This window comes from Prenolepis imparis, unplaced genomic scaffold (assembly GCF_030444845.1).
Source record: "Prenolepis imparis isolate NDT839.2.m4 unplaced genomic scaffold, iyPreImpa1.0 SCAF_10, whole genome shotgun sequence".
Lineage (NCBI taxonomy): Eukaryota > Metazoa > Arthropoda > Insecta > Hymenoptera > Formicidae > Prenolepis > Prenolepis imparis.
In genome coordinates this window covers 9043809-9054674 of record NW_028141168.1, presented here as the reverse complement: position 1 = coordinate 9054674, position 10866 = coordinate 9043809, and the positions used below count along the sequence as shown (strand labels likewise).

General features: G+C 34.3%; 2 protein-coding genes across 2 annotated transcripts; one reads left to right on the top strand and one right to left on the bottom strand.

The window, feature by feature from the left end:
- The first annotated feature begins 245 nt into the window (after positions 1-245).
- LOC145941799 (uncharacterized) lies at positions 246-6015 on the top strand. The gene is made up of 6 exons (XM_083048116.1): positions 246-489; positions 559-746; positions 2202-2511; positions 3369-3932; positions 4190-4526; positions 4605-6015. The coding sequence occupies exons 3-6, from the start codon at positions 2305-2307 to the stop codon at positions 4727-4729; spliced, it is 1233 nt and encodes a 410-aa protein (XP_082904242.1). The 5' UTR covers positions 246-489; positions 559-746; positions 2202-2304; the 3' UTR covers positions 4730-6015.
- An 86-nt stretch (positions 6016-6101) lies between these two features.
- Positions 6102-7951, bottom strand: Crok (crooked). The gene is made up of 3 exons (XM_083048119.1): positions 7771-7951; positions 7288-7449; positions 6102-7202 (listed from the first exon to the last, which is right to left on the bottom strand). The coding sequence occupies exons 1-3, from the start codon at positions 7835-7837 to the stop codon at positions 6976-6978; spliced, it is 456 nt and encodes a 151-aa protein (XP_082904245.1). The 5' UTR covers positions 7838-7951; the 3' UTR covers positions 6102-6975.
- Between the last annotated feature and the right edge of the window lie 2915 nt (positions 7952-10866).

Sequence of the window (10866 nt, the reverse complement as noted above, 5' to 3'; positions counted from 1 at the left end):
AATATTTAAAAAAAAAAAGGAAAATTGGAGTATGTGTTAAAAGTATTAAAATTTATATATATACACATAAAAAAAAAACATACTTTCGACAAATCTTTCTTATGCTTGCTCACGTATAATTCCTAAGCCTAACGGCGCCCATCGGAAGATGCCTTCAGATGCCTCGGTATTATCCATCACTGTAAACCGGCGTCGACCTCTTATAAAGGAAACCCACGCGAGAGCAGGCTGCATACCACGGCGGCGCGTCGCGCGCAAACGAAGTCGACAACTGTCAACCACGCTGCAACTCTACGATCGCTCGCGCGCAATCGCCTACGAAGCCATTCATGGGATCTCGCAAGTTTCGTTGATGATTGCGATGACGTAGTCAGTCTCTCTGGTACGTCGCGATACACAGTGGATATTATACGAGCGCGTGCAGACAAAGTGCGTGTTATATACTGGTGAAAGCCTTTCGGCTCGAATTCCTTCTCGCGATCGATGATGGTGCGTGTTGTTCGCATCGCGTTTTGGTGACCATGGTCTCGAGCGTCTAACATCGTTGGCTATCGACAGGAAAAACGCGAGGGGATCTCTCGAGACGTCCCCAGTCACGAAGCCACCAGGCGTGGATCTGAGTCGACATCACTCCTCGTCGGATAGCAACTATTCTCTTCCTGCTCACTTGAGAGATCTCGGAGCTACCGTTCAGACTTGGACCGCTGCCGCAATTTGCTCCGAATCGGTGGAATCGCGTTATTATGGTACAAACAACAAGTTTTGCTTCTTCGCATCGATATGCCACGAATGTATATCGATGTGATCCCAGCTGTTATTGACTTAACGATTAACTTTGATATTACGAGACTGATGTATTGCATGAGGAATAAAAGCTACCTGACGCAGAGTAATTATAATTCTTCTCGGAATTCGAAATCATGCGCCGAATTAGACGTAGATAATATAACAGATTATTTTTTTTATCATTATATATGATTCTCTCTCTGATAAGCACAAATTATCTTGCATCGACAAACAAATTATAAAAGATATTATTCTGATGTACGTGTTGCTATGCATATATAATATTTACCGTTGTTTAAATTTCAATAATTTGCTCCAAGTAGCATGTTTTGAATGCGTAATAAATATTATTGGGACGAAATTTTATTCAATTTATAGCACATAAAAATCGTAATAAGAAATTATCGTAATAGGTAAATCGAAGATGTTGTTGTTGTTTTTCTTTACTTCAGATGATACACCGAGCGTTAAAGTCTCTATTAAAGATGAGAAATGCTAGAGGCGTCTATTGCATTTGACGCATCAATTCTCATTAGTTAATGGTGTACGATAATCGAGGTCGGTGTCTCGCTGTGATCTCTGGTTTTAAATGTGATTTTCTTCGTGATATTCCACGATACGTACAACGGGTTAGGTCGCGCGATTGAGATCAATCGAACGTGATCACGACAAGGCGAGGTCTTTTTTTTCTTCACGGGGAAAGTTCGATCGTTAGCTCGTTTCTTCGACGTTCTCTCGGACATCCTATTTCTGCGCGATTTTACTGCCTCGAGAACGAAAGGATCTTATGGCTCTTGCCGAGTCGGAACAGCTGATAATCACCCGTTGTTGATGATAGAAGCATTGCTTATTGAGAGAAAGCACACTGTGTTTATGACCGAAGAGTTTTACGATCAAAAGATTTGTCCATGTCAGGAGAATCATCCGAGATGTAGCTAGCACAATATTTCTCTAAACCTTTCTTTTATGAATGAATTCATCTTTTGTAAAATTTATGAATTAATCTTCTATAATGAAATGCGTTGTAAAATAGTACGATGTGTAATCAATATCAAAATGATTGAGATATATTTTTATCCGCAGATAACTCTTAAAGAATTCCAATGAATCAAAGCTGATAAATAAGAGTAATTAATAAAGTGTTAAAATATTAATTATTGTAACGCGGGATTATTATAATAACGTTTCAATAACCATCTTCCAAATGATAAAAATAAAGAACTCGCTTTAATGAACACAAAAATTCTCGTCGCTAACTGTAGCAAATAAATTTTTGCGTCGAAAATTATACCTCTAGTCTCTAGACTCTAGACGATCGAAAACAGATATGGCGTCGCATTATATATGCGCGCATATTAATAGCACACCTTTAGCGTGCAGCTTATTGCCGTAAAACTCACGATAGAATTTTGCAGCGCTCGCGGACAACACTTCCTCGGAGATCAACCGTTATCTAAACGATCGCTCATTTGCCGATAAGCTGTAATTGGGATCTCGAGAGAGGACAATCGCGCGACCATGGCGCTGGCTAAGATCAGGAATTTCATCGACACCAATCTGAAGACGGTGTCTACACCGTTGGATCGCACGGTAAATTTGGAGCCGGAGGTCGGCATTAGGATTGTACACTCGCCGAACGATAAGACGCTCCACGTCACTGTTCTCGGTGCCAGACACTTGCCGCAGAACTTTGGCTTCACCAGAGTCAACAGCTACGTCGTGAAGGTAAAGTAAACGCGGCTCGAGAATGTGGATCGATCAAACAAGAAACGCGTATACGTCTCATCAATAGCGCGTATATTCGACGCACTATATTTAGCGCTATATATCATTCGAATCTATAAATTTGACATAACGATTGTACTTTTCGATTTTTATTCGTATGTATATCGCGTTTACCTGCATGAATAAAATAACAAGATTTTTCGGAAAATAAAGCGTCGCAGATGCTAACCGATGCCAACACTTTTATGCACACTGCAAGATCGCGGTTTGTTTCGCTTCCGTACTCTGAATTACGCATAAGGTGCTAGTCGAAGAAGTTCTTGGATGTTATCTATGTGGTTACGTAATTCGACGAGAGTATTATATTGTAGAAGCATTGACTATAGTATTGTTATTGACTGACGAATGTTCTTTTTTTACTATTTCTTCCATCATCGCGCGAATGAAACGATATATCGTCTATCATTGTTTGTGTTTATATATGTTTATAAAAAAAATATATATCGAAAATCAATTAAACATTTTAACATATTTCTGGAATACATGATATATATGGATCTTTGACGAAATTCACCAATAATATCATAACTTGATCTCATTTATCACTGGAGGAAAATTGAGTTAGACAGAATGTAAATTGCTAAAATTATATATTAATAAAATTATATATTCAAAGAATAATTAATTTTAATTAAAGAAAAAGAAAAATATATCTCAATTTTATTGCTTGCTTATCTTATTAATTCTTGGTTGATTCATAGATATTTTTATCTTGAAATTCTTGAGCATAAGCAAAGAATTGAAATTTGTTATTAAATATTGGAGAAAACATTGTAATTTCAAGGTTCAATTTCTAGGTGAAGCTGATACCCAGTAAGGAGAAATTCGAAACCACTACGAAGAATGAATCCTGGCCACAATGGAACGAGGGATTCACTTTTCACTTGCGCAAAGAAACCAAGCAAAAGTTTGGCAAAACGAAGGTCGTCGAGGAGGAAATCAACGGATCCAGATTCATTGTCGCGACTCTGTACGCGATTCTCGAAGACAAACCACTGATAGCGACTGAAAAGAAAGCTGCGGATAAGGAGAAAACGTCGCCTACTAAAGGAGATTTGCAGAAGAAAGGCGGAAAGAAGAAAGAGGGTCAAAGCGGTTCTACCGAAAATCAAGAATCCACCAAGAACAAGCTTCTCAGCCAATTCTTTGGCAAAGGTCCTGACAAACTCGCGGAATCTACGACTGCGGAGAGAAGAGCTTACGATAAAAGACGAACTATCGGCGCGACAACGATTCCGCTCGATCCGAAAAATTTTGCTTGCAAACCACCAAAATCGAAACATACCAGCGATGTATCTACGGGAGATTTGTGGAAACCGCTGCGACCAATTGCAAGTAATATCTCAGGTGCCGAGGAAAGAGTAAGTTTCTGCAGTTTCATAAAAATTGCGCAAAAGCAAAATCACATTAAAATTATATTCAGATTTTTCTTCATTTTTTAAATTTTAGACAAAACTATAACGTTATCCTACACATTTTAGTAAAAATGTAAATGTACATTTATTTTCTAAAAATATTTATATATTTCTTTGCGATATGCTGTATATTGTTTGCTGTATTCTTTACATCTATTTAATTTTATTAAAATATTATAATATGAGGCAAAATATTATTTCAGAAGGAGAATAAAAAAGGGCAAGTCGAGTTATCGTTATGTCTATCGAAAGGTGAAAAAGACGAAGATAGCGGCGGTCAGCTGGTACTGTCTCTACATCGTCTGAGATGTTCGCTTCAGACGATGCACGAGCACGAGGGTCTAAAAGGACAAATGTATCTAAAGATGTCGGTTGTCGATAATGGCCGGATAACGCACTTCTGGAAGAGTGATCGATTCACGCCGACGGTATCCACGAAATTTTCGCCGGAAACGGCGAGAGTCGTCGCCGACAATCCGTACAAAGGAGCGCTCAATGATGTGAGCTTCGTCGTAAAGTTCGTCTCAAAGAATAAAATGGGTAAAAAAACAAAATTCTATCTTTGTCATATAAAATATCATCGTATAATTTTATTATGCAGTTATATTTCTACCTTAGGCAAGAAAACTCCCGTAGGTCATTTTGTACTCGGCCCTGATGTCCGCGGAACTTACGGCGAACAATGGAAGCAAGCTCTGGCAAAACCAGGGCAAGAGATAACGAAATGGCAAGCGTTTGAATAAAAAGGAGGCGTACGAATAATAACTTATTCAACGACGAAAATCATTGCCGCAGTTGTACTATACGTACTTTCCTTTTAGATATCTAGAGACACCGGCAGTGAAAATGAGAGCGCTATATATACATACGTGCGTCATAAATATTTGAGAGATATTGATCGATAAAGCTATTCCAAAGAATACCATAGATATGTATGCGAATTCGAATATTATTACGTGTACATCATTCTTGTTATACGTACATTTATATGTTTAGGATCTGTTGTCGATTTTACACGAGAGAAATTTATTTTTAAATACGTAAATTTATTTTATGTTTATAACACAAATTGCACAGATTCTTCATTGCACACAAACTCTTTTAATCGTCCTCGATTCTACAAAGGAGAGAACTGAATATATTTCTGCCCCGAATTCGATAAAATGTAACCGTCCGTAAAATAAGTAAGAACTATCGTCTAATACATATATGTATAGTTAAAAAATTAATCGTAATGCTATAAGTACAACATATATTTTGTAAGATTGCGAGAACATAAGCTCACAATGTTAATATATAAATTAAGTAATATTTTTGTTTGATACTGAGATAATAATTTCTATAAAAATTAAAATTAAAACAATCAAGAGACATTATATTGTTGCCTACAAAATCGTACTTTGAAAAATGATATACTTTTTTGATAAAATGATAAAATGAAAAATCTGCACTATAGTTTTATACGTAATGTTAAATGCTCATTTTTATTATCGTTATAAGCGAAATAAGCGATCAATATTTGGAATCGGTGTATTAATAAAATTAAAAGCCATTTTAAATTGTGATAAATCAAAATATCCGCTCCACTAATTATTTTGTAACAAAGTATTTAATATAAATGATAAAACGAGGCTACAATCTCATAAAATATATCTCTATAATTAAACCCCATCTTTTTAAAGATATTAATAATCCGAGTAATTTAAAATGTGTTTTTAAATTATTGTAGTACTTTAAATTGTGTTTACAGCTCAAATGAGAATAACGTAAAAGAAAATAGCTAAAAGGAAATGTTAAAATGTTTACAAAATTAAATATAGAGAATATCAATATGTTTTCTATATTTTTTCGTATTTTTTTTATGTATATTAATATTTAATATTAATGAATATTTATATTGTATGTAAATGATACTAAAAACATTATTTTGGACATAAGTTTAAGTTTAAAACATATTTTTTTATATCTTTATTGTATGCAAAAGTAAAAATATCTTTATAATTGTAAATATATTTAATTATATATTCTATATCGAGACAATTTTTTATTAATTTTCTATCGTGAATATAATAAAATTAATAAGTTTTTCAGGTTTTTATGTTCATCGAGGCAATATCGATTTTCCGATTCAAAAATGATTTTATTGTCTGCATTTCGTACAATCGTTTAACAAATTTGTAGAAAATTTCGAGTATAATGTATTAAGTGATATTGTGCTTCATATGAATAAAGTACGTTGCTAATATAAAATATTATGAATAGTGCCTTGTTTGTATGGCAGTGTAAGAAACTACATATTACTAAAAAATTATGTACAAAAATAATTCAAAAAAAGGACAAAATGTCACATTAAAGCTAAATTGCCCGTACAATTAAGGGACGGATGATTAATGGACGTTTTTAGCTATTTGTGACTATTAATATCTAAATTTGCGTTATAATAGTCGATATTTACTAATATAAATATTTTACTAATATTAAAATATTAGTAAAATTTATAATTTGTACTCTAATATAAAAAGAAATGGAAAACATTTTTTAAAATATACACACATATGTATATACGTAGCAAATATGTAGAAAATATATATTTCTATAAAATATGTAATTTGTATTGATAAAATATTGCTTATGCCAAGATAAACACTATTGACTTACTGGAAGTTATTCCTTCTTATAAATATTTTTAAAAAATCTTCATTATTCTTCTATAATAAGACATACAATAGGCACTTAATTGCTTTCTGTCATAAAAGACTTATAAAAATTACAAAATTGCAAAATTATAAAATTATATTGCAAATAGACTGTAGTACCTAGTATCTATCAATACATTTGATTGTTTAAGTTAATCTTCCTTTTAAGTTCGATGTGTAAAATGAGAGGAGTATTTAATAAGTACAAGTAAATCTTGAACTTTAAACATTACTTACTGAAATCTAAATTATCCAGTGAATCAGATCTGTTAAAAATCTCTGGCTAAACTTTTTTAGACAACGAAAATATATCGAACGGTTGTTATCAAACCAATTAACAAGAGCAGCCAATTTCCATGTTGATATGGTGCCAAATTGCAACCATCTTTACTATTACATGTACAGTACTCCATAAATATATTGTACGTTCCAGTTCTCATTAAACAAAATCGTTCGTCACCTGCAATCCCGGGTTCACCCATATAAGCGCAACTACGAAAATATCTCCATTCACCATTAACTGTAAATAAAAATTTTTTAAACACAGGTGTAACGTAAAATTTGATGAGCCCCAGATTTATATTTTATATTTCAAGGTAAATGACCTTTTTGACGAATTTTGCGACACATTGTCGGTCTTACACCTGGCAAATGGCCCAATTCAGGCTCTTGTTTGCAATCTGTAATAGGTACAGTGGTATTGTCAAACGGATCCGCGCATTTTGGATCTGAGTCTGACCTGCATACCCAACATTTGATAGAAAACCCTGAAAAATGCGATAAAATCCAAAATACTATTTTCAATTGTAATTATATACTTTCCTTAATTATGTTATAAAGGTTGTATTTATTTAAATACAACATAATACGCATTTGTTTCTGTAGAATAGAGGTTAGAAATGTGTGTCTGTAAAATAAAAATTCTTATCAAAGCTATTGCGCAAAGCTCTGTAAGAATACCGATACGTACATACATAAAGTACGTATCTGTGAAGTCTCGATCTTTAAAAAGGTTATTTGAAGGTTAATCTATGATAAATTAGATCTATAATAAAATTTAATTATTCCTTAAATTTCTGACTTTATACCTTCTTGGATGCAGCAAACTAGCAGAAACACTGTCGCGAGAAAATAAAAACGAGTTCCAATGGCCATTTTTGAAAAAAACGTGATATGTTTTATCTCTTTGCTCCGAAAACTCTTCCACGCGAGAGATTCAATTCCTCCAAACTGCCACAAACATTCTCTACATATTCTATATGTCCACGCCTATAATTGACACAACTGACCGCGCGCCGCGCTGTCGCCCGATTATATCGGGTGTTTAAAAGAACCTGAACGAATTCCTTCTTGCTGAAAGCAAGAGAAAGTTTCAGACAATGACTCATAAATTTGTCATAAATTTTTTCAATATTACCGAACGCCTACATTATAAAAAATTACCGCAAGATTATCAATTTTTAAAAAGTATTATATAGCTATGCAAAGTATTTTTAGTATTGTAAATAAATTTATATAAATAAAAAAAAATTTTTTTTTTATATAATAAATATGTGCTTTCTGAAATCAATATATTGAAACCACTGTATAGATCCACGCTAATAATTGTTTAATTATCACAATTACTTGCGTACAATTACTCTCACTCGCAGTCATCTATAACGCATGTCTTACAAATAAGTTGTCTCTGTAAATTCGTATTCTCTACCGATATTTTAATATTATGTTTGAGAGATTGATCAAAATATTTTTCAAAAAGTACTGAAAGAAGAAACATTTTCGTAGCTGCGCTTATATGGGTGAACCCGGGATTGCAGGTGACGAACGATTTTGTTTAATGAGAACTGGAACGTACAATATATTTATGGAGTACTGTACATGTAATAGTAAAGATGGTTGCAATTTGGCACCATATCAAATATACTAAAATTTTAGGAATTTAAAATATTTTTTACATTATAAAGGAACGAAGTAAACTTTCTCGAGAGACAGTCTCTTCATACGTTACTGAAAACTTCGGGTATCCTCGGAGTTACATCACGCGTGACTCGAGTCAACCGCACCCGACATATGCAATCTTTCTTGCTATAGTATTACCGATATACAACCGTATGCATACATGTATGTACATGCATATTTATCAGAGAGAGAGAGAGAGAAAAAAACAAAATTATTTTATATCGGTAAACCACATATATGAAAAAAATGTGGTATTGCATCTATACATAACAGAATATAAATAAAAACAAGATCTAAATTAACACATACATTTAAGTAATAAAATATTTGCATTATACACATTCTGACAATATATAAAAGAAATATTTTATCTAATATTATTCACATCTTACATAAAAATTTTAATTTTTTTTATAATATACATATATGTATATTAAACTTCAAAATTAATCAAAATTTAAAACAAATACAAAACAAATATAAATACGTATACGTACAAATAGATATAATATTATATTTTATACATGTAGACATGTATACGAATATTGTATAAAAAAAGAGTAAATTATAATTGATAGATTGTAATAACTGTCAATTGATTAATTCTAGTCATTCAGCAGTTTTTATCAGACAAACACGATCGTGTGCGTATCAGCATAAAATAGCAGCAGTTCAATGCCCTTACGAATATAAAAAACAATATGCTTCTGAGAAGACAGGACGCAACGTTATTACGACGAACATTTGCCTCGTTCAGAGATTCAAAGCTCGTTTGCGTGAAAGTATATCTTATCTTCCCTTTCTTTAATCGCGATCGCGTCCAGGAGTCTGGATCATGAAACTCTGAATCAACTGGTACGTCGATCGTACCCCCCTTTCCCTCCCGCAGCATCCTCCAGCTATATGTATCAGTCTAAAAGAAGGGAGCGATCTGGACCCCACGGATCTCGTAGCCCGCAGCGAGCGGGATCGGCTGCTCGCTCTTTCGCGGGTGGTCCGCGCCGACAAGCCCCGGGGCCGAAAAACATTTGAATGCTATAAATAAATATAAATAAATTGATTTGCTGACATTAGCATATAAGTAGCGAGGGGGAAGACGGCGACTTCGGCGTCTCGCCGCCCGCGTCTGTCTTTCCTGTCCCCTTTCCCTCTTGGGCGCAAGTCGGAGGAGAGTCGGCCGGACATTGATTTATATCGGTGTCCCTTCGATTCCTGCGGCATTCGCTCGTCGACTTCTCTTCCCTTTAACTTAAAAGGGCACGGGACTATGGGATCCGGATGCGCGCACGGCCATCCCCGTCTCCTTCAGTCTCGAGCTCGTGGGAATCAATTCGAGAGAGTAGCGCTGCTCTTTATATGTCGCTATGCCATTCGCATCTCCGCCATTGGGTTCCGTATTCGCGAAGACAACGTTAAAATTGAATGCCGTCTTTATTAAGCTATAATAATATTGGGCAAATTATATAGTTCGGGAATCCTAGGAATAAGTCGGTCTTTAATTTTCACTCGACTAAAAGATAGAACAGCTCTCTTTTATTAATGTTTTAAGAGTAGAAAAGATAATAAAACTAAAATTATATATGCTTAAGTAAGGCAGATCCCACGAGACGCATTAAAAGTTAATAAACGAACGTTCAAATATTCATTTTCCTAGAATTTCAGGGTGGAACAAACATGTAATTTCGTCATAAGATAATTGGAGAAATAAAATCATAATGATTTATTTATTGTATATATAAAAATTGTATGCGTTCCGAAGCAAGCTCTTATTCGAAATAATAATCGGTTCTTACTGGAAATGGCAATCGATTTTTTTTATCTTTGATGCATAAGAATCAATACATGTTGGTGGCAAAGATTAATGATTCTCAAGTATTATGCGGCGCGAAAATATTACGTTTTTCTAAAAGCAATTCTGCATAAATGTTTTAAGCTATATATTCCTTTGTTAATATATAACTCGCACACTAACTTTTTTTTCCAATTGTCGATACTAACTTTTGAGTTATTCTCAGTCTTCGCAGTCGTCGTTTCGACTATATCCGACAACCACGTTTGCGCTTCCTTCAAGACAAGATGAAAATCACGCGACAACATTTGTTCTGGACCATCGTGTTTTCCTGCCTTGTTAAAGCTCGAAGCCGTTTTTCTTTTCCGCCGAATAATAATCATTCGGGCAAAGACTTCTTCGCGGATATCCTAAGCGAAGTGTTGCGAACGTCACG

Bases quoted from the DNA above. Each gene is read 5' to 3' on its own strand.
- Crok (XM_083048119.1), bottom strand. From the start codon at position 7,837: ATGGCCATTGGAACTCGTTTTTATTTTCTCGCGACAGTGTTTCTGCTA. The intron at 7,450-7,770 runs GTATAAAGTCAG...CGCATTTTTCAG, and splicing joins AGTTTGCTGCATCCAAGAAG to GGTTTTCTATCAAATGTTGG. The intron at 7,203-7,287 runs GTCATTTACCTT...TTTTATTTACAG, and splicing joins TCGCAAAATTCGTCAAAAAG to TTAATGGTGAATGGAGATAT.
- LOC145941799 (XM_083048116.1), top strand. From the start codon at position 2,305: ATGGCGCTGGCTAAGATCAGGAATTTCATCGACACCAATCTGAAGACG. The intron at 2,512-3,368 runs GTAAAGTAAACG...TTCAATTTCTAG, and splicing joins TCAACAGCTACGTCGTGAAG to GTGAAGCTGATACCCAGTAA. The intron at 4,527-4,604 runs GTAAAAAAACAA...TTTCTACCTTAG, and splicing joins CGTCTCAAAGAATAAAATGG to GCAAGAAAACTCCCGTAGGT.